Genomic DNA, 21,916 nt, shown 5'->3' with positions numbered 1-21,916 from the left:
CAAAAAAAGAGAAAAACGCATCTCTATGGTGATGCTCATCTATGATAGCGACCCTGTTTTTTCTAATTGCATGTTGGCATGAACATGAACTTTTTTGGATGTTCTGGATTAAATCCGGACAGTAGAAGCTTGTGAACGTCATTCCATCTGTTTTATCTGAATCATGTATGTCATTATCAGATATCTGAGCTTGTATTTATGAGCTTGTATTCAGAGCTGCAGTCACTGTTTCACATTCCTAACAACTACCTGTAACACTGCTTAGACTACGGCTTGTGTTCACAGTCAGTGAGGTATCTAGAACCTCCAGAAGGACTAGAGAGACTTTTTCCCTCTCCACTCATTGTAAATCAAAGCGCGATTGGTTCATTTCCGAATTATGTTGGAATTTAATCGAACATGTAAGGCCTTCTGTCCAGCTCCTGAAGTCCTAACCAACGGGAGAGCAGCTCAGCTGTATCTACCTGGGTACCACAGAGAGAACCATCCTGATTGGACGATTTTCTTGTGAAATAATTGAAAATTTTTAACGCTTGTTTCCGAGCAAAACGTACCAAAATAAGAGTATTCCTGCAGTACTTACAGGTATGACGATTCTATCAAATAACGTAATTTTATCTGAATCATTTCCGACGTGTTCACTGAAACGAGGGGAAGTTGTGTGGAAAGCGCTTTCATTTGTGTTGGTGAGTATAAGAGAACAGATTTTATTAGGATTTGAATTTGATGGAAGGTGGTTGTTGTGTGTACAGACTTGTTTCGCATTCACATTTTTGCTGTTTTTGTCAGTTTTTTTACATCAAAACAAAGACTCGAAACAAACGACCATACAGAATGAATGATTCATCATCGTGTAGCTACAGAGTTAGATGTTAAAAGGAAAGTGACATCATCTTTACGGTGAGTGCTGTGTTTTGTGTACCGGTGTGTCTCTTGTAGTGTTTCAGCATGTTGACTTTCTGGGCAAACTTGCGGTTGCACTCCTTGCACTCGTACTCTTTGATGCCCTTATGGAGCTTCATGTGGTGCCTCAGCGCGTGCTTCGTCTTCATACCTGGACAAATACACACACATTACACCCACTGTGAGATTCGCCCAGCCGCTCCAGGAGGGCAGGAGCGCCTGCTCACTCGCATGGAGGAGCCGGTTGACTGCGGGAGTTTTCCCGATGGGTGCTGGTACCTTTCCCACACTCGGCGCACAGGAAGTCTCGGATGTTGTCGTGCACTCTGAGATGCTCCTTCAGCATGTCCTTCCTCGCAAACGATTTCCCGCACTGCTCACAGCTGTGGCTCTTCACACCTGCGCACATCACATCAGCCGGAGACACACAGCATCATGGGAATTTAGTGGGAAATACCAAAACACTCTGGAAAACACTGACTGACCAAATTCCCTGACTCAGTTAATACAATGAAAGTACTGTAACTCTTACGGTCTCACTCCTTCTTTATGCATGTACACTTCCGTATATGCACTATACTCTCTACCAGTGCTCACACTAGCCTGTATGCACTACACTCACTATTGCTATACTACTTTCTTATACTAGCCTCTATGCACTATACTCATTTACACTGCCTTGTATGTACTATACTTACTAACAGTACACCACTCACCTTTTCCAGCCTATATGCACCATACGCAGGCACTACACTCACTGTTAATGCACTGCTCACTTACACTAGCTTGTATGCACTACACTCACTATCACTATTGCACACCTCTATGCACTATACTCACACTATCTTGTATATACTACTCACGTACACTAGTCTATTGCACTACACTACACTGCATTATACTCACTCATACTACCCTACACATATATACTCACTATTAGTACACTACTCACCTATACTAGCCTATATGCACTAAACTCACTTATACTAACCTACAAGTGCCATACTCACTATTAGTATACTACTCACACTAGCTTATATACAATATACTTTTATTAGTCTCTATGCACTATTCTCAATGCTAGTATACCACTCACATATACTAGCTTACATGCACTATACATACTGGCGCGTATGCACCATACCCAATATTATTATACTACTCACTTTTATTAGCCTATGAGCATAATGCTCTCTTTTAGTATACTACTCATTTACACTAGCCTATATGCACTGTCCACACTTACACTAGCCTATATGAACTGTACTCACACTTACACTAGCCTATATGCACTGTCCACACTTACACTAGCCTATATGCACTGTCCACACTTACACTAGCCTATATGCACTGTGTACACTTACACTAACCTATATGAACTGTCCACACTTACACTAGCCTATATGAACTGTCCACACTTACACTAGCCTATATGAACTGTGTACACTTACACTAGCCTATATGAACTGTGTACACTTACACTAGCCTATATGAACTGTCCACACTTACACTAGCCTATATGAACTGTACTCACACTTACACTAGCCTATATGCACTGTGTACACTTACACTAGCCTATATGAACTGTACTCACACTTACACTAGCCTATATGCACTGTGTACACTTACACTAGCCTATATGAACTGTGTACACTTACACTAGCCTATATGAACTGTACTCACACTTACACTAGCCTATATGAACTGTACTCACACTTACACTAGCCTATATGCACTGTGTACACTTACACTAGCCTATATGAACTGTACTCACACTTACACTAGCCTATATGAACTGTACTCACACTTACACTAGCCTATATGAACTGTGTACACTTACACTAGCCTATATGAACTGTACTCACACTTACACTAGCCTATATGAACTGTACTCACACTTACACTAGCCTATATGCACTGTCCACACTTACACTAGCCTATATGAACTGTACTCACACTTACACTAGCCTATATGCACTGTCCACACTTACACTAGCCTATATGAACTGTCCACACTTACACTAGCCTATATGAACTGTAGTCCCTTAATGCTGAGTTGAGTTACTCTGTAGCGTGTGCAGCAGACAAGATGCTCAGTGTTTCCAGTTAAATATCTTTCAGTAACAGGCTCAAGACTTAATCTGGACCCACTCTGTCAACAACAGTCTGTACTAACAGGACAAGACAGACACAGTCAATGAGCTCTGAGGCAGGTAAATTTCACCTGAAGCACCTGAGGCTCACCTGTGTGGATGATTTTGTGTCTTTCCAGGTTGCCGATGCTGTTGAAGATGCGGCCGCACATTTCACACGGATGGATATACCTTGAAAAGAGGACACAGTTAGAATCGGAAAACAAATGAAAATAAATTACAATGAAAATATATTCAAATTAATATGCTGAATACAATCAGATCATGGGACAAACCATCCTATATTGTGCAAGTCATAAATTAGTCAAAATAAATGTAGTATGGCTGTTCATAAATCGCTGCTAAGCTAGAACAAACGAATCATTCTACAGAAACGTCCACTTCTCTGTGTCTCCATAGGAGTCATCGGTGTTACTGACCCTCATCGGTGTTACTGACCCTCATCGGTGTTAGTCATAATAAAGGAAACACCAGAGACGGTTTTAAGTGTAATATATCTGTAAACGCCAGGGACACACAAATGGACGTTTCTGTAGACCCGCGATTGGCCAGCGGGGGGCGCTGTGCGTACCTCTGCACGGCCGGGTCGGGGAGCTGCTCGCGGTGGATGACGAGGTGAGCGTTGTAGGTGGCTTTCAGGGCGAAGCGGCGATTGCAGATAACACAGCCGTAACCGCGCTCTTTATGCATTTCCATTATGTGCTTCAGGTAATCTCGGCCTTTAGCGAAGGTCACCTGTCACACAGAGAGCGGTCAGAAAAACACCGGCCAGTGTTGACCACAGGAATCGAATTTGTACACTTAAAAAAGATGGTTCTGCAAGGGTTCTTTAGTAAAGAGAGTCCAAGATAGAACCATTTGCAGGCTCAAATGTCTGTTTATCTGGTGAAATTCTTCTCCTGATTGATCGAGAATGTGTTCCATATGGTTCTGCATGGAACCTTTTCGATTATGGTTCTGTATAGCACCGAAAAATGTTTATTTACAACTAAATAAGCATATATAAACAACTATAAACAACACATTCTCCACCTTGCAAGGAACCATTTAAGCATATAGAACTCATGGTTCTAAGCAGAACCATTGCCTTTACTGAAGAACCCTTGAAGAACCTTCTTTTTGCGCAGGTTGACTGAGCTACATGCTAACCTGGCACTTCTTGCAGCTGTATTTGTGATGTTCCGGGTCGTCCTTCTCGTCCTCCTCGTCAGAGTTTTCCTCACTGTCCTCCATCGAGATTCCGATCTTCTTAATGAAGTTCTCTCGCTCCTGCTCGTCCATCAGCGCTATGTCCTGAGAGGGAGAACAGAACAGAGACAAGTGCAATAAGCAGCGTCCACAGAAATGTCCAGCATTTGGTCTCTTCTCTCACTGAAACCTCGACACCCACTGAAGCTGGGAGCTCACTGGTTACTAGGAATGTTAATCCCGGACACAGTTGGGAATCGTCACTCGCTTCTTTAGAAGTTTCCGTGATCTCCCGCCGACTCCGCTTTTCACCGCTTTAGGCACTGTTATCTTTGACCCGTGAGAAGTGACGTAACACCGACTACATCAAAGAACCTGAGAACATTTTGTGAGTCTGTAGCTTTTAACAAATCAGCAAAAACTCTCTTTACGTTTATTTAGCTTCTAAACCAAAGCTGTTTAACTCCATACCACATCTGCTCAGCTCCACTGACCGTTCAGTTCCACTCTGTAGTTCTACAGTTACAGACTGTAGTCCATCTGTTTCTCTGATACTCTGTTACCCTGTTCTTCAGTGGTCAGGACCCCCATGGACCCTCACAGAGCAGGTACTGTTTGGGTGGTGGGTCATTCTCAGCCCTGCAGTAACACTGACGTGGTGGTGGTGTGTTAGTGTGTGCTGTGCTGGTCTGAGTGGATCACTAAAATAATAAACCAGTTATGAGTATTCTGACGGCGCCCCCTGCTGTTTAACAGCGTTAGAAATAAACATCACGCTCAAAAGCAAAACTGCAGTATGATTAAACATTATTATACCAGTTAACGTGAAGTCATGCTGCCCAACGGTCTCTTGATCCAGCAGAATGACTGACCATAGAATCAGACCTTAAACAGAAGTCAGGACCCTGCTGGGGTCATCCTGAAGTTAGGACAGGATTTAGGAGGTTTAGTCCAGTAGAATGTTTGTGTGATGCTGAGTTAATGATGAGATCATGAAGGGAGGAGCCGTTATGCTGGAATAGATACTGTCCTAACTTCAGTGGTCATGGAGACTAAACAGGTCAGATTTCAGAGTTAAGATGCTTCCAAGTTTACTAATAGAGGGTCCTTTGGAAGACCCTCACTAACAGACTCCCTGACCCCCTCCCTCACCTTGAAGTGGACGTGGATGTGGTCTCTCAGAACGTCCACTCTGAAGAACTTGCGGCCGCAGATTTCGCAGGTGTACTTCTTATCGCCGTGAGTCAGCAGGTGCTTGTTCATGTTACTGCGACAGGAGAACACCTGGTGGACGGAGCAGAGCGTTAGAGGAAACCCAGTTACGCCTAAACGGGAGACGTACATGCAGTCAGACCAGGGCTGGGCGATACGACAGTGTTTATCCCTACAGCAATAAAATATATCACAACACGCTTTTCTGATCATATCATGTATCGTCAGGGCTTTTAGACGCTGATCACCTGCATATTTCATTATAAAGAGAGAGAAAATGAGTCCGTTTTACTGGATTTGGCACCAAATTCTGAATAAAAATGACCGTTTGTGATACTTTTTAAATGTAGCCCTACTGCACTGTAATTTCTTGAAGAATCACAATATTATATTTTTATCATATCACCTCTAATTCAAACGCCTTTAAGCAGTATTACATCCAGAGTGCACCACTGCTGCCCCCTACAGACAGAGAGCAGGTACCTTGCCGCAGATGGGACAGGCTGAGGGCTCCTTCCTGTATTTGGTGGCCTCCTCTCCGTTAGACTCCAGCTCCTCTCTCTTCATACTCTTCGAGCCTGAGAAACAGTAGAGGGCGTCAGTCTGGCTGCTGCTGTGTTCAGCTATGCTAATGTACTTCAGGTTTACAGATAACAGAGTCATACAGTATCAGAAACCACAGAATCAAGACTGCTGGAGATGCTGAACACCTCCAGACGCTGTTCAGTTAGACCCAGAGGAGAACCGTCAGCCTACAGACAGTCAAATTATTCTAATTGGATTTAATAGGCTCATCATGCTTGTTGTATGTAGATACAATAAGACCAGATTTAAGATCATTTGACTTGACAAGATGCTGTTTTCTGCAGTGCACTAAACCCGCTTCTCCACTGCACTTGTACCGCCTCGCCTCGCCTCGCCTCGCCTCGCCTCGCCTCGCCTCGCCTCGCATCGCCTCTTTTTGTTTTCTGATTTATACCTGATTTATACACTACTAGAAACCCCATAGAGGCACTAGCAGATATTCGCATTAGTGTGGCGGTGGGTTTTTACTGCGTTTTGACCAAGTTTTAACAGTTGGTGGCTGAATTGAAGGCCTGGCTCTAATAGTCATGTTCTACAACCTGTTAGCTACATTAGCCTTAGCCTCAGGAGCTCTAGTCCTAAAACTAAAGAATTAACTTCAGACAATGAACTACTCCTATTCCTATTCCTACTCCTACTCCTATTCCTACTCCTACTCCTATTCCTATTCCTATTCCTACTCCTACTCCTATTCCTATTCCTACTCCTATTCCTACTCCTACTCCTACTCCTATTCCTATTCCTACTCCTATTCCTATTCCTACTCCTACTCCTATTCCTACTCCTATTCCTACTCCTATTCCTACTCCTACTCCTACTCCTACTCCTATTCCTATTCCTATTCCTACTCCTACTCCTACTCCTACTCCTACTCCTATTCCTATTCCTATTCCTATTCCTACTCCTACTCTTATTCCGTCCTTCTGCTCAAGAACTCTAATCAAAGTGTCCTACACAGAACAAGACCACCTGCCCCCATCAATCAACCCTTATTTAACCTCGGAGAACATTGAGAGAGAACCTCATTTACAATGTTGCTGAGTTGATACAGAAAAGGGTTTTAACGATGTGTAAAAACATATCAAATAATAAAAGTCAATTTAATAATAAATATGACTCAGATCAGCAAGTATTAAAACATTAATAATAAAAATGCATAAAAGTACAGCAGAAAATATAAAACAATTAAAAACGTGACTGAATTGTGAAAGTTAATAAAATCTAATCAAATTAAAATAAAATAAAAGGAGAATAAGATCAAAAAATGAATTCAAAATGAGTAATCATAAATAAAATAATAATAATAATAATAATAATAATTAAATAATAAAACAATGAAAATAAGACAATCGATCTGATTTAAAAATCAGGTTTCCATCTGCGGCTCGCGCCACAGCGACGCAGTGACGTCATCTGCAAACGGGCCATTTGTTTGAAGGGCTACTGTAGCGTGTCCAGCTCACCCATCACGTGGCGCCTCTGGTGGTCCTGCATGACGTCCTTCCTGTAGAACATCTTGTTGCAGATCTCGCAGGCGTACAGCTTCTCTCCGTGCTTCTTCTTGTGTTTGGACAGGTTGCTGTTGGTGGAGAAGAACCGCGAGCAGATCTCGCACTGGAACGTCTTATCGTCTGCGGGCGGAGAGGCAGCAGAGCGAGGGGTTTAGGGAGACGTGGGAGAAAAACTATTTCTGAAAAGGTAAATAAATTTAACCCCATTAGACGTGACCCCGAGTCCCACCTGTGCGGCAGTTGTGAAATTTCAAGGCGTTCTCGACCCGAAAGGACTTTTCACACGTAGTGCACTTATACCTGTACTCCACATCAGGCTACACACACACACACACACACACACACACACACACACACACACACACACACACTATTATTATTATTATCGTTATTATTACTTCTTAAGCAGTGGAACCCGAGAGGAAGAGTGTTATCACCAATACCATCCCGGCTGTGATCTGGTGTCCGTAGATCATCCCAGCCGTGATGTTATGGGTGATAACTCCCTCCTCGAGTGCTCTACTGCTTTAATACAGCAGTTAAATGAATCGCTGCTGTCGGAGTAAAACCTCGTATCTCCAAAATAGTAACTTTACAGGAGAAGGAAAAAACTTGCTGCACTTTCAATGTAAGTCAATGGAACCAGAATTTTTCCCATGTCATTTTGAGTCATTTCTTTTAGGCCATTCATCAGAAAATTTACAAACAGTGTAAAAAGCAACAGACACTTTCAAATTATGTCAAAAACTGAAAAATGCCAAAAATGGAGATACAAGGTTTTCTTCCGACAGCAACGAAATACAGTAAGAAATGAATAAACTGGCCGTGAACGCGGCGTTTAATGTTTTAATGTTCAGTTCCTTCCTCCTAATTAGAGCTCCTTAACGAGCAGCTCGTTGCTATGTCAGAGTAACGAGCTCCGCCCACTCGCTGCTCAGCCGGCAGTTCGTTCTGCAGCTCCTTACACTCAATTCCCAAACTGTCATCACCACTGAGCAGCTGGATTCAAGAGGGATCGATTACCATTTGGAAATATTAGATTTATTTGTATTTTCTTTCTTTTAACTATCATCAGTTCACACTGACTCACATTCAAGCTTTTCCAAACAAACAACCGACTGTCTGACAGTGTTTGGTTTAGCCGGTGAACACTGGCGTTAGTTGAGGTCATTCAGAGGCGCTGATCACCAGGAAACTCTGGATGCTGATGCACAATCGTCTCCTGTAGACATGAAGAACTTCCCCACGTCGGACTAATAATTTGATCCGCTTTGCGGAAACACAAACCACCTGTACCTTCCTGCTGTGCTGGTCATGGTCCAGCACTGGACTCAGAGGGTTCTCCGTACCTCGTTCTTGCTGTGTTTGTAAGAGATGTGCTGCTTCAGACTCTCCTTACGGCTGAACATCTTATCACACTCGTCACATTTAAACAGCTTATCACCTGCCACACAGGGAACAAACAACACAGCTCATTTAAATACGGCGGCGCTACAGACTTGGGCCACACCGAGTGATTAGACAGGGACGTTACCGTGGGAACGGATGTGCCGGTTGAGGTTGCTGCTGTTCTGAAACAATTTGCTGCAGAGGCCACACTGATAAACCCGCTTATGGTCTCCGCTCGGCCTCAGGAAACGCTTCCTCATCCCGGGCCTGCAGAGAGTCAATAACGTTTACGGCCGTCACCGTCAGAGGAGCAGGAGGAGAGAGCAGCATCTCCTGAAGTAAGCTCTAAAAGTTCAAAACCTCTGCTGGTCTGTTGTTCTTACATTTACATTTACGGCATTGGGCTGACGCTCTTCTCCAGAGCGACTTACAATTGGATCATTTTACACAGGCAGGCCAAGGCGGTGTTAGGAGTCTTGCCCAAGGACCGTTCTGCTAGCGCCTCTATGGGATTTCTAATACTATGTTAGCGCTGAGCTAACGCTGGTGCACATAAACACATTTTTGGCTGTTCTAGATTAAACACAGACATTGGAAGCTTGTAAAGATGTTCTATGTTCTACAAAGGAGCTTCTTCCCACAAGCCATCACTCTCTCTCTCTCTCTCTCTCTCTTTGCCTTATTACCCCACATACCTGCCTTATTACCCCACTTATCTGACTGACCTCTTTCTCTGCCACTATCCACCCTCTCCTGCTGCTGTACTCAGCAATTTAACTTCAGACCCATACTTTGCACAATGTAAGGTTTACAGGTATGACTGTGCGTGTGTGTGTGTGTGATTGAGTGTGTGTGTGTGTGTGTGTGTGCGCGTGTGTGTGTGTGTGATTGAGTGTGTGTGTGTGTGAGTGTGTGTGTGAGTGTGTGTGTGTGTGCGTGAGTGAGTGTGTGAGTGTGTGTGTGTGTGTGTGTGTGTGTGAGTACGTGTGTGTGTGAGTGTGTGAGTGTGTGTGTGTGATTGAGTGTGTGAGTGTGTGTGTGTGTGTGCGTGTGTGTGTGAGTGAGTGTGTGAGTGAGTGTGTGAGTGTGTGTGAGTGTGTGTGTGTGAGTGTGAGTGAGTGTGTGTGTGAGTGAGTGTGTGAGTGAGTGTGTGAGTGAGTGTGTGTGTGTGTGAGTGTGTGTGTGTGAGTGTGTGTGTGAGTGTGTGTGTGTGTGCGTGAGTGAGTGTGTGTGTGTGTGTGTGTGAGTGCGTGTGTGTGTGAGTGCGTGTGTGTGATTGAGTGTGTGAGTGTGTGTGTGTGTGTGTGCGTGTGTGTGTGAGTGTGTGAGTGAGTGTGTGAGTGTGTGTGAGTGTGTGTGTGTGAGTGAGTGTGTGAGTGAGTGTGTGAGTGAGTGTGTGAGTGTGTGTGTGAGTGTGTGTGAGTGTGTGTGATTGAGTGTGTGTGTGTGTGTGTGTGCGCGTGTGTGTGTGTGACTGTGCGTGTGTGTGTGAGTGTGTGCGTGTGTGTGTGTGTGTGTGTGTGTGCGTGAGTGAGTGTGTGTGTGTGTGTGTGCGTGAGTGAGTGTGTGAGTGAGTGTGTGTGTGTGTGTGTGCGTGAGTGAGTGTGTGAGTGAGTGTGTGATGGTAGGAATGCAGGTTTTATTTTATTTTATATTTATTTGATCTTATTCCCTGCATGTGAAGGTCTGTCTGATGCTCTGTGAGCAGACCCGGCCAATAAAGCTCGGCTCTGGTTCTGATGTTTGCAGTGAAAATAGCGGCTGTGTTCTCACTTTGCGAGGGGCAGGAGGCAGCGCGTGGTTTTGGTCAGTTTGACCTGCAGACCGTCTCCGTCGCCCATGAAATCCTGGACGTCCAGCACTGGCAGGGCCGGCTCCGGGGTCAGAGAGACGAGGGGCTGCTCGACGGCCTCAGAAACAGGGGGGTCTACATGCACAGCCAGATTAAAGCGATAGTTTAGTTAAACATCACATCACCAGGCACACGTCACCGAGCCACGTCACCAGATCAGAGCAGAACACTCACTTCAAAAAAGAGCAAAGAGTTTCAATTACACCTGGTTCTGACCACGCCAGTGAGGTCCGAGCTGTGGGGGGATATCTGAGGAAGTTTAGACCCTCTAACGTCAGTTTTTAACAGTGAATTACAACAACTGTGATTAGCTATGAATCCTGTGACGGGTGGATGAGTTATGCTTGACAGTAAAAAACAATAATGATCAATATTATCAACATTTGCTCCCCTAAAGCCTTAAAATACGTCACTTCATCTTCATCTTCAAAATCAAAGACTGAACACTGATTTTTATTCAGTATTTGGCACTAAATCCAGTTAAACTGACTAATTATGCTCTCTTTATAATGAAACACGCAGTTGGTCAGTTTCTGTACGATATGTTTAGAAAAGTATTGTACTGTGACATCATTTCCCCCGATAACGATACGCATCATCATTGGGTTAAAATACTCAGCCTCCTCATTTCTGTATCTCCTTACCTTTAATGACCCCAGGTGTCCTGGTGTCTCCTGACCTCTGAGCCCTGAACTTGCGCTGCCTGTTTGGTCTCCTTCTGGGCTCAGCCATGGTAGGTGTGGTGCTGGCGTTGGCGTTGTGGTCCAGGGACACCACTGCTGCCACCTGCAGGACAGGTGAGGGTGTGGTGGGTGGGGCTGGGGGCGGCATGGGGCTGAACAGCTGGTCTGGGACAGAAAGATGAAACTGGTCAGTCAGTAGGACCTAAATTCAGGCAGTTTAATCACAGCTCTGCTTAATAGAGGGAACCACATAGCAGCGGTTTGAGTTTTCCGAGCTCTGACTCACCGCCATCTTTCACTTTGGCCACAGGGGGCGCTGTTACTCCAGTCTTCTCCTGAGGGAGGCCTGGCTTTCCGGACACCATTCCTGAAAAACCATTAACGTCACTGACCAAGCTCAGTGGTGTAGTCTAGGCTGAAGCATGACTGGCCAAGCTGTGACGCAGTTACACTAAACACTAAAACATTAAAACACTTCACCGTTTTCCACTGTAAAGCTCCCAGAACTCACGAGGAGCGAGGGAGGGTCTGATCACGGATGATTCTCACTATAAACAGTATGCAGTCACTCAGGGTGACTCCCAGCCACCAGGGGGGGCTGTGGGCATGCAGTTTTATTTGTTTGTGTTTTAACGTGGTTTAGCTTCTGTCCTGAACTAAATGAACAAGCGTTTATTCTTCGTCATCCACACAAATGAAACGAAACGTTTGGTGGAGTGGGGGTCCGGCACGCGGGACACATGTTTAGATACAGCCCCGAGTAAACAATAAAACCAATTTTAGCTTTTTTCTATTTTACGTTTTAGCTTTATTTAAGTAAATACAACCGTTCAGTTTCACACATCACTGTGTGTTTTTCAGTAAGTAAATTCAAACCCTTGTTGATTTTTAATGTATGAAATAAACATATGAACTAAAGCAATAAGCCAGTCAACGCCTATATGTTACAGTGATTTCACCACCGTTAAGGGGTGTTGTTGCACCAATTATGGCCACGGACAGCACAACGGTTTTAATAACTGCACAGATTCAGAATTCAGCTGATGTGTGCTGTCATGTGTGTGTATTCAGAGGATTTTATAACAGCTTTGAACAATTTTAGAACCAGAAATTATTTTCTAATAATCCTGGATTGATCTGTCATAAAGGTGACTTGGGTGACTGTCCAGTGGAACTGAATACATGACACCAAAAAAAAAACAGCAAATGTAAAAACTCATTTGAATCGTTTTAATGAATGATAGTGATAATGGGGGCAGTCGTGGGCTGGAGGTCAGGGATCCAGCCTCGTGACCGGAAGGTCGCCGGTTTGATCCCCAGAGCTGACAGTCCATGACTGAGGTGTCCTTGAGCAAGACACCAAACCCCCAACTGCTCCCCGGGCGCTGCGGATTGGGCTGCCCACCGCTCCGGGCAAGTGTGCTCACTGCCCCCTAGTGTGTGTGTGTGCTCACTAGAGTCTATGTGGTGTTTCACTGCAGGGATGGGTTAAATGCGGAGGTGGAATTTCCCCGTTGTGGGACTAATAAGGGTCTCTTAATCTTAATTAATTGAATTAAATATATTTGTGATAACATTTAATTTACTTTGAATCTTTTCAAAGATCACACTAGTGGTTGTACATGTAATAATCCAGCTATAAATATTGAAAAACCATCAGCATTACATTAAATTTGGCAGACAACTGCGTCTATGGGGGTAACATATGACATTATGGGATCTCTGTGAAATGAATACGCATGAATGGCGCCAACGAGCAAAACAGTGACGAGGTGAAACGCTGAATATGTGACACGTGTGACAATAGACTAATGTTTTTAGAGTGCGTGGGGACCCTCTAATGGTCAGGGGCACCTTAATCGGCCTTAATCTGGCCCTGAACATAAAGCCTTAGTCATTTACCTGCTGGGGGTGGGAGTACAGGGGGTTTCAGCACTGGCTTCTCCATCTTCTTCGCATAAAAGGCTCCGTACCACACTCTGAGCTCCGAACCGGGCAGAACATCCTGCAGACAGCAGATCTACTGTGGATGCACTCAGAGAAGAGCAGCAGCGGAACAGAAAGGTACTCATGCATTTTCACTATAATACACACACACAGAGCTGTACAACTGTCCATATGGGGACTTTCCTCTGTATTCTATGGCACTGTAGCTAAATACTGACTCCTAGAACCTCAAACCATCTCCGAACCTGAAGAAGACTGCATGCTCAGGCATGTTTTCCTTTCTCTGTTGGGACATTTGGTCGAGGTAAAGGTGAGGCTGAAGTTAAGCTTTCTGTTCTTTAAAGAACGCGTCTGTGTGGATCTGCCTGTAGACTCCGGATTAGTCCTGCTTTAATGCGTCAGGTCTACCTGCGACGTGTTGAAGTACAGCTCGTCGTCCTGCTGGTAGGCCGTCAGGTTCTGGTGCTTGTGGTCGGTCGCAGGTCTGACCAGCATCATCCAGTTACAGTCGTCTTCATTAGACGTGTCGAAACACACCACCGAGCCGTCTTTCTGGAAGATCTATCAAACAGAGCATGGCAAGTGCACACACCATTCATCTCCACCTGTAACAGCTGAGCCCCATCACAACAGCAGGACTCGGTTAAAAAGAGGCTGAAAAACTGAGCACAACCGAGAGGAACCCTCAGAACCTTCGAGGCCTCGGAAAAAGGACAACGTTTCTGAGATAAAACATCACCATAAAACATCTGGAAGCTCTAGATACGTCACTCAAATGTCAGTGTTTCATCTAGAACGGCCAAAAGATGTAAGAACCCGGTTCGGTTTAAACTGAGGGGCTGACAACCACGACTAAGATAGCACAATAAAAGACAGCGGGTTAAAGAGGCTAAAATAACGCTAACAAGCTAAAAAGGCTAAAAAGGGCTAACAGACAGCTAACAGGCTAAAAACACTAAAAGCTAATAGGCTACCTGGGCAAAAAGTCAGCGAACAGGCTGAACAGACCGAAACACGGCGAACAGGCTGAACAGACCGAAACACGGCGAACAGGCTGAACAGACCGAAACAGGGCGAACAGGCTGAGCAGACCGAAACACGGCGAACAGGCTGAACAGACCGAAACACGGCGAACAGGCTGAACAGACCGAAACACGGCGAACAGGCTGAACAGACCGAAACACGGCGAACAGGCTGAACAGACCGAAACACGGCGAACAGGCTGAACAGACCGAAACAGGGCGAACAGGCTGAACAGACCGAAACACGGCGAACAGGCTGAACAGACCGAAACACGGCGAACAGGCTGAACAGACCGAAACACGGCGAACAGGCTAAACAGACCGAAACACGACGAACAGGCTGAACAGACCGAAACAGGGCGAACAGGCTGAACAGACCGAAACACGGCGAACAGGCTGAACAGACCGAAACAGGGCGAACAGGCTGAACAGACCGAAACACGGCGAACAGGCTGAACAGACCGAAACACGGCGAACAGGCTGAACAGACCGAAACAGGGCGAACAGGCTGAACAGACCGAAACACGGCGAACAGGCTGAACAGACCGAAACACGGCGAACAGGCTGAACAGACCGAAACACGGCGAACAGGCTAAACAGACCGAAACACGACGAACAGGCTGAACAGACCGAAACACGGCGAACAGGCTGAACAGACCGAAACACGTCGAAGAGGCTAAACAGACCGAAACACACCGAAGAGGATAAACAGACCGAAACACGGTGAACAGGCTGAACAGACCGAAACACGGCGAACAGGCTGAACAGACCGAAAAATGGGCGAACAGGCTGAGCAGACCGAAACACGGCGAACAGGCTGAACAGACCGAAACACGGCGAACAGGCTAAACAGACCGAAACACGACGAACCGGCTGAACAGACCGAAACACGGCGAACAGGCTGAACAGACCGAAACACGTCGAAGAGGCTAAACAGACCGAAACACACCGAAGAGGATAAACAGACCGAAACACGGCGAACAGGCTGAACAGACCGAAACACGGCGAACAGGCTAAACAGACCGAAACACGGCGAACAGGCTGAACAGACCGAAACACGGCGAACAGGCTGAACAGACCGAAACACGGCGAACAGGCTAAACAGACCGAAACACGGCGAACAGGCTGAACAGACCGAAACACGGCGAACAGGCTGAGCAGACCGAAACGCGGCGAACAGGCTGAACAGACCGAAACACGGCGAACAGGCTGAGCAGACCGAAACGCGGCGAACAGGCTGAACAGACCGAAACACGGCGAACAGGCTGAGCAGACCGAAACACGGCGAACAGGCTGAACAGACCGAAACGCGGCGAACAGGCTAAACAGACCGAAACACGGCGAACAGGCTGAGCAGACCGAAATGCGGCGAACAGGCTGAACAGACCGAAACGCGGCGAACAGGCTAAACAGACCGAAACACGGCGAACAGGCTGAACAGACGTAAAATCTATATTTTTATTTAATATAACTTGTAAAGAATTCATTATTCTGCCTTATTCTTCTCTGGGCTTTCACTGTATTTGTCCTTTAATTAAAGCTGCAGTGTGTGAGATTTTCAGGGATCTATCAGCAGAAATGGAATCTATCAACAAAAGCATGTTTTTATAGTTGTATTCCTTGCTGAAGAAGGACCATTAGAAACCATTAGGATTAGAACTCAATAACTAGCACTGGATGGTGCTAATTTTGCCTTAGTGCTGTAACGTTCTGTGTTCTGTGGTTACCTTTAAAGGAAACGGCCCCCCGGTGTTCAGGTTAGGGACCCTTTTGGCCTCAAAGGGTCCGAAGCGAGTTCTCTTGACGAGCCGCTGGAGAACAAATACTCCCTCGGTTCTTTCCTCTGCCTGACGGATCTCCAGACTGCTCGGCAGAGACGACCTGCAGCAGCACCAAACGTTCAGCTCGATATACACACTTAAAAAAGAAGGTTCTCCTCTTTGGTGCTTCATAGAACCATATACATCACATTTTACATCGATCTGAAGAACCTTTTCACCAAGCAAATCCACATAGCGTCCAAAACTTTACAAACCAGGGCAGAGTGAGGCACAAACTTTGTTTTTTTGGTAAATAATTTTTTACATTTCTGAATAAGATTAATATTTTTTCACAGAAGCAGAAATGAACATTTAATGAAATAATTAATATTAATTCAGTACAACTCTGTGTGGTTTGAACCACACGACCTGTCCAGCCGAAATATATAAAAATATGTTAATCAAAATAAATCTGATCAGTGAAACCGTATGGAAAAATATATATGGACATGTATTTTTATATATGCATATTTGAATATGAGTATATATTATAATTATATGAGTATATTTGAAGCACATTTCAAACATGACTGGATGGTGATCAATTTAAAAAATGCTTTTATTTTAAACGGAAATACTACACACAGTAAAAATAAATGTGTTTATCAAATCCGTCTGAAAATGTATGAAAATATCCAAAATCCTGGCCCAGTGCAAACCACCCCCCCCCCCACTCACCGTGCCCGGCTCAGCACAAACGAATCCTTCACCGTGACGACCGGACCCAGCTCAGGACACTCCGAGTTATGGTACTGCCCACAGTCCTCACACCCTGGAGCGAAGAGACATAGCAACACCGCGGACACTTTATTAGAAACACCCACCTTGTGCGTCCACTAACTGGCCACTTTATTAGAAACACCCACCTTGTACTTCCACTAACTGGCCACTTTATTAGAAACACCCACCTTGTGCGTCCACTTTACTGGAAACATTAAAACCACCTCCTTGTTTCTACACCCACTGGCCATTTTGAACAGTGTGTCCACTCACTGTCCACTCTATTAGACACTCCCACCCAGCTTAGCTGGATATCTCCACTCCAGTAGGAGTTTACACTGCTGGAGTTTTTACAAACTGTGTCCACTCACTGTCCACTCTATTAGACACTCCTACCTCGTCAGTCCACCTTGTAGATGTAAAGTCAGAGACGACAGCTCATCTGCTGCTGCTCAGTTTGTGTTGGTCATCCTCTAGTTCTTCATCAGTGGTCACAGGACGCTGCTCACAGGACGCTGCCCACAGGACGCTGCCCACAGGACGCTGCCCACAGGACGCTGTTGTCTGGATATTTTTGGTTGGTGGTCTATTCTCAGTCCAGCAGCGACACTGAGGTGTTTAAAGCTCCAGCAGCGCTGCTGTGTCTGATCCACTCAGACCAGCACAACACACACTAACACACCACCACCACGTCAGTGTTACTGCAGTGCTGAGAATGACCCACCACCCAAACAGTACCTGCTCTGTGAGGGTCCATGGGAGTCCTGACCACTGAAGAACAGGGTAAAAGGGGGCTAACAAGGCATCAGAGAAACAGATGGACTACAGTCTGTAACTATACGGTCAGTGGAGCCGATAAAGTGGACAGTGAGAGTAGAGGTGGTTTAATATCATGACCCATCGGTGTGAGTGAACACGTTCTACTTACAGATGTAGTCATCTGACGTCTGCTCATCAGCCATCCTGCCGCCCTGAGAACGTTTAAATAAGAGCGTGAACCAGTTTATTCACCATCACTCCCTCCTACAGTCAACAACAGCTTTGTCTATTACTACAATAAATCATCAGCTGTTATCAGCTGATCAAAGGACACAATACAATAAATCATCAGCTGTTATCAGCTGATCAAAGGACACAATAAAATACGCAGGATGTGCAGTGTGGGAGTCACAATGTGAGTCTCTAGTGAAAGCAGTGCTGGCTCTACCTAATAAGCGACATAAGCAGCTGCTTAGGGCGCTGCGACCACCAGGGGGAGCCCTGACAACCTCTGGGTTACTACTGTATGATTAAGGTCTATTTATAATCCAGACAAAGTGTTGCGCAACAAAAAAAACTGGTTGACAGATATCGCAGGGCTGTAGGCGTTCACAGGCCTGCGCTAGTGACAAAAACGGCGCAATTTAAGATTATCTGTAGTTTCTATGGAAACGTATGACAACGCAACTAAAGCCTGAAAACAGCTGCTACAGTGAAACTGCACTAACACTTGGGATTTTCAGCTACAGCCACTAGAAACGCTGCTTGTTTTTCACACATGTGTGTTTCACTCCTGGGTTCCTTCCCTGTCACACAGGGTTGCCAGATTCGTGGTTATTCCAGCTAGTCTGAAGGTGCAGTGTAGGTTGCAGGTGCGTTTTCTGCCCAGACAGCTTTCTAAACAACCTGCAGTCGCAGAAATAGGTGTGAAAATGAAACGTCTTATGAGTGTATAATGACGCTGGTTTTGAATAGCTGGCAACCCGCTCTGTCTCAACCGTGCTGCCCGTTCACACATCCAGCAAGCAAGTGACCACAGCTGCACACTGTGACCACGGCAGCAGTCCGGAATGTTGAACTTTGAGTTTCTATCCAATCAGAGCGCGAGACAACATCCACACCTTTCAAATGGTCTGGGATGGTTCCCCTAGTGGGGTGCAAAGGAACTGCAGAGAGGCCGGGGGTGAAAGCTATATTCATATATATATAAACATTTAAACAAAGCTTTTTATGAATCTCTTATTGTTTGTACTGCTTTTTGTTTTGTTTTAATTCGTTAGCCAGTTAAATGAAGTTAAAGTTCTAGACAGAACTCAGTCGGTTCTTGGTCAAAATGAAATCGTGGCCTTTAAGAGCAGCCAATCGCGCAAAACAGGAGGAGGAATCGACAAGACGAGTAAAAAACAACACATACTTCACTTTTAGAAGGGATGGTTCTACAAGGGCTCTTTAGGCTCCGTTCACATTTCCAGGCTGCAGTGGCTCAAATCCGATTTCCTGCCCTGATGTGACTCAGATCCGGTGTTTTCCGGTCTGTGTGGACACAAATCTGATCTTCTCAAATCCGACCTGAGCTGCTTATGTGGTCCTAGATGGGATGCGTATCCGACTCGTGGCCATGTGACCTTAATGTGACCCTCAGATCGGAATTCATGTGCTTTTCCCACTGCGTGTGACCATCATTCAGCGTTACCATAGCAACACCGTAAACGGTGGAAAAGCAGCTCGTCTCACCTTTTTCTCCTCCGTCTGGCTCTAATAATGAAGCTGAGAGCTGATCAGAGTTAATGATCTTCTCAGCGAAGCTCGTTCTGCTCGTTAGTTTGTGCTGATGATGCAGTGATTCAGTCACGTGACGTCACTGAGTAGGAGGAGCTCATGAGGGTCAGTTCAGGAGCCGGTTCATCACATTAATGACCGATCTGAGTCACTGACCTAAACGAGGGTGAACCGTCGAGTCAGAGAGGCCGGATCTGAGCGACGAGGCTTGGAATCTGAACGTAGCCTTGGTAAAGAAGATGGTTCTATATAGAACCATGCACATTCAAAGAACCCTTTGCATGATCAAAGAGTTCTTCGTATCAGTGCTTCAGATTGATGGAGAACGTGCTGTCGATGGTTCTATACAGAACCTTTTTTGAAAAGGGTTCTACATAGCACCAAAGAGGGCTTGCCATTGTGAAGACTGCTATCATCGCTGGTGCTGTGTAGAACCATGAACAACACGTTCCCCGTCAATACGAAGAGCCGCTTCACCACGCAGAGAACTCTTTAAGCATGCACAGGGTTCTTTGAGCGTTTGTGGTTCTCTACAGAACCGTTTTCTTTAAAAAAGGAGCCGGCTGCTCCTTGCAGCGTGTTGCAGAAGGGAGCTTTAGCTCCGCCCCTCAGTTAAAACACGCCTTTGTTGTTGTTATTGTTGCTGTCTGTTGGTTTAATGTGCGTTCCTTGTGTTTTAATTGGGTCAGGGAGTGGACGGAGTGTCCACGGGGACCACCCCCCCTTCACTCGCTGTATCTGAGTGGTCTTTTCTGGTTCACCACAACATGCAGGAAGTAGACCTGACCACAGCTGTGGTCAGTCTCGCCAGGGTTGGATCCAACTAAGGGTAAAGTTAGCTGGATAAGCACGAACTACTGCACGGGGGGCCCTGGAGCCCTGGAGCCCTGGATCCGGAACGCTGTGAGGACTACCTGTAAAACCACAGTCAAGCATCCAGTCATCAGACGGACTGTGGTCACTGCTATTAATTATATGCTAATTTTACCGTATATAAGCCAATAAGATGTGCCCCCCCGCCCCCCAGGCTGCTCAGGGCCTAAATCGTGTGCAATTCTTCCCAAGAGCTGCAGTTTTAGGGATTTTAGGCACTTTTAGAGGCGAACAGGGAGCTTGTGAACTGCCTGTGGATCAGTTAGACCAATCAGAGGCATCCAAGCCTCCATGTGTTGTGACATCACAACCATGACTTGCTGGCAGTCTGGCACAGACATTCAGGGCTGAAGCCTGAAGCTGGAAAAGGTGGACGTTCTGGCCAGCAGAACCAGGCCTGAGCTTTCATTCCGAGGAAACCGTCCACAGTGAGTTCAGATCACAGCTGTAATGCTGGTCTGACCGCAGTCAGACATCGGTCAGCTGTCTTAGGGCCCCAGAAGGCTCGAGCCCGGAGCGCGACTGGGCTGCACTGCACTAACTGTGCGCTCCTGTTGTGTCCGAGCAGGAACACGGACACCGACGGAGCACCCGGAGCAAACAGCGGAGCTACGGCCGCCTGGCCGCGGAGGGCGTCACTGTGAGGGGACACGGAGCTGCTGGGCGCTCGGATCCAGCGGAGCTCCAGGATCTCAGCGCGTTTGAACCTCCGCCGGGTTTTGTGTCCGATCTCCGCCGCACAGACGCAACAAAGACCAGGCGGCGCGGCGCGCGTGCACACGGAGCCGAGGAGCGCGCGGTGCCGCGCGCCCAGGCCGCCCTGGGCCGCGCGCCGGGACAGAGCGGCGCTCCGGACGAGCAGAACCCGCCCGGGCTTAAAACAGAACTCTTACCTGGTTCCCAGTCTCCTACACATTTACTGAAATCCTGAGTCCGGGATCCAATCCGCTCCAGAAACCGCGCAGGACCGGAAATAAAGGCGGGCGAGGTGGCGGATGGGAGTTGTAGTTCTCTACGCTTGTTTTGCCCGCGCTTTAGGACTACAAACAGAGCCGGACGGTTTCTCTAGTAAAGCGGGTGGTTCTGTGTAGCAGTCCGAGGTCTGTGTAGAAGTGCTTGCGTGATCAAAGTGCTCTCTGCACGGTGAAATGGTTCTTCAGATGGATGGAGAACGTGTTGTGGTTCTATATAGCACCACAAAGCGTTTCTCTGTTTTTACAAGACATCGCAGCAGCTTTTTGGGTGCTAAATAGAACCATTTTCAAAAGGCTTCATATACAACAGAACCATTGTTTTTGCTAAAGAGCGTGTATGGTTCTATATAGACCCATTTTGACCCATAGTTCTGTCTAGCACCTTCCAGGGTTCTGCTGTTGTTGAACCCTTTTGGTGCTGTATAGAACCATACATGACGCGTACATGACGCATGACCATACAGAGAACCATTTAAGCAAGGATTGGTTCTATGTAGAACTTTTAATAGTGTATATGGTTCTGTATAGAACCTTTTTGAAAATGGT

The 21,916-nt window shown here is 46.1% G+C and overlaps 1 protein-coding gene across 2 annotated transcripts in view; it reads right to left on the bottom strand.

Moving 5' to 3' along the window:
• Positions 1 to 21,361, bottom strand: part of prdm15 (PR domain containing 15) — a 27,423-nt gene extending 6,062 nt beyond the window's left edge. The window contains exons 1-20 of one of the 2 annotated variants that reach the window (XM_037547625.1): positions 21,290 to 21,361; positions 17,914 to 17,956; positions 16,944 to 17,037; positions 16,173 to 16,326; positions 13,832 to 13,984; positions 13,379 to 13,481; positions 11,763 to 11,843; positions 11,438 to 11,641; positions 10,715 to 10,868; positions 9,087 to 9,208; positions 8,902 to 8,996; positions 7,782 to 7,869; positions 7,505 to 7,672; positions 5,940 to 6,034; positions 5,397 to 5,528; positions 4,206 to 4,349; positions 3,628 to 3,791; positions 3,148 to 3,227; positions 1,183 to 1,302; positions 923 to 1,054 (exon numbers count right to left, since the gene is read on the bottom strand). In XM_037547625.1, the coding sequence (XP_037403522.1) occupies positions 923 to 1,054; positions 1,183 to 1,302; positions 3,148 to 3,227; positions 3,628 to 3,791; positions 4,206 to 4,349; positions 5,397 to 5,528; positions 5,940 to 6,034; positions 7,505 to 7,672; positions 7,782 to 7,869; positions 8,902 to 8,996; positions 9,087 to 9,208; positions 10,715 to 10,868; positions 11,438 to 11,641; positions 11,763 to 11,843; positions 13,379 to 13,481; positions 13,832 to 13,984; positions 16,173 to 16,326; positions 16,944 to 17,037; positions 17,914 to 17,947 (2,317 nt within the window). In that variant the 5' untranslated portion in view covers positions 17,948 to 17,956; positions 21,290 to 21,361. Of the gene's footprint in view, positions 1 to 922; positions 1,055 to 1,182; positions 1,303 to 3,147; positions 3,228 to 3,627; positions 3,792 to 4,205; positions 4,350 to 5,396; positions 5,529 to 5,939; positions 6,035 to 7,504; positions 7,673 to 7,781; positions 7,870 to 8,901; positions 8,997 to 9,086; positions 9,209 to 10,714; positions 10,869 to 11,437; positions 11,642 to 11,762; positions 11,844 to 13,378; positions 13,482 to 13,831; positions 13,985 to 16,172; positions 16,327 to 16,943; positions 17,038 to 17,913; positions 17,957 to 19,158; positions 19,426 to 21,289 lie in introns of those variants that run through there. The other variant, XM_037547624.1, reaches the window with a different exon arrangement.
• Positions 21,362 to 21,916: the final 555 nt, after the last annotated feature.

This window comes from Pygocentrus nattereri, chromosome 18 (genome assembly GCF_015220715.1).
Source record: "Pygocentrus nattereri isolate fPygNat1 chromosome 18, fPygNat1.pri, whole genome shotgun sequence".
Lineage (NCBI taxonomy): Eukaryota > Metazoa > Chordata > Actinopteri > Characiformes > Serrasalmidae > Pygocentrus > Pygocentrus nattereri.
The sequence above is the reverse complement of the archived record's forward strand: the minus strand, read 5'-3'. Positions and strand labels throughout refer to the sequence as shown.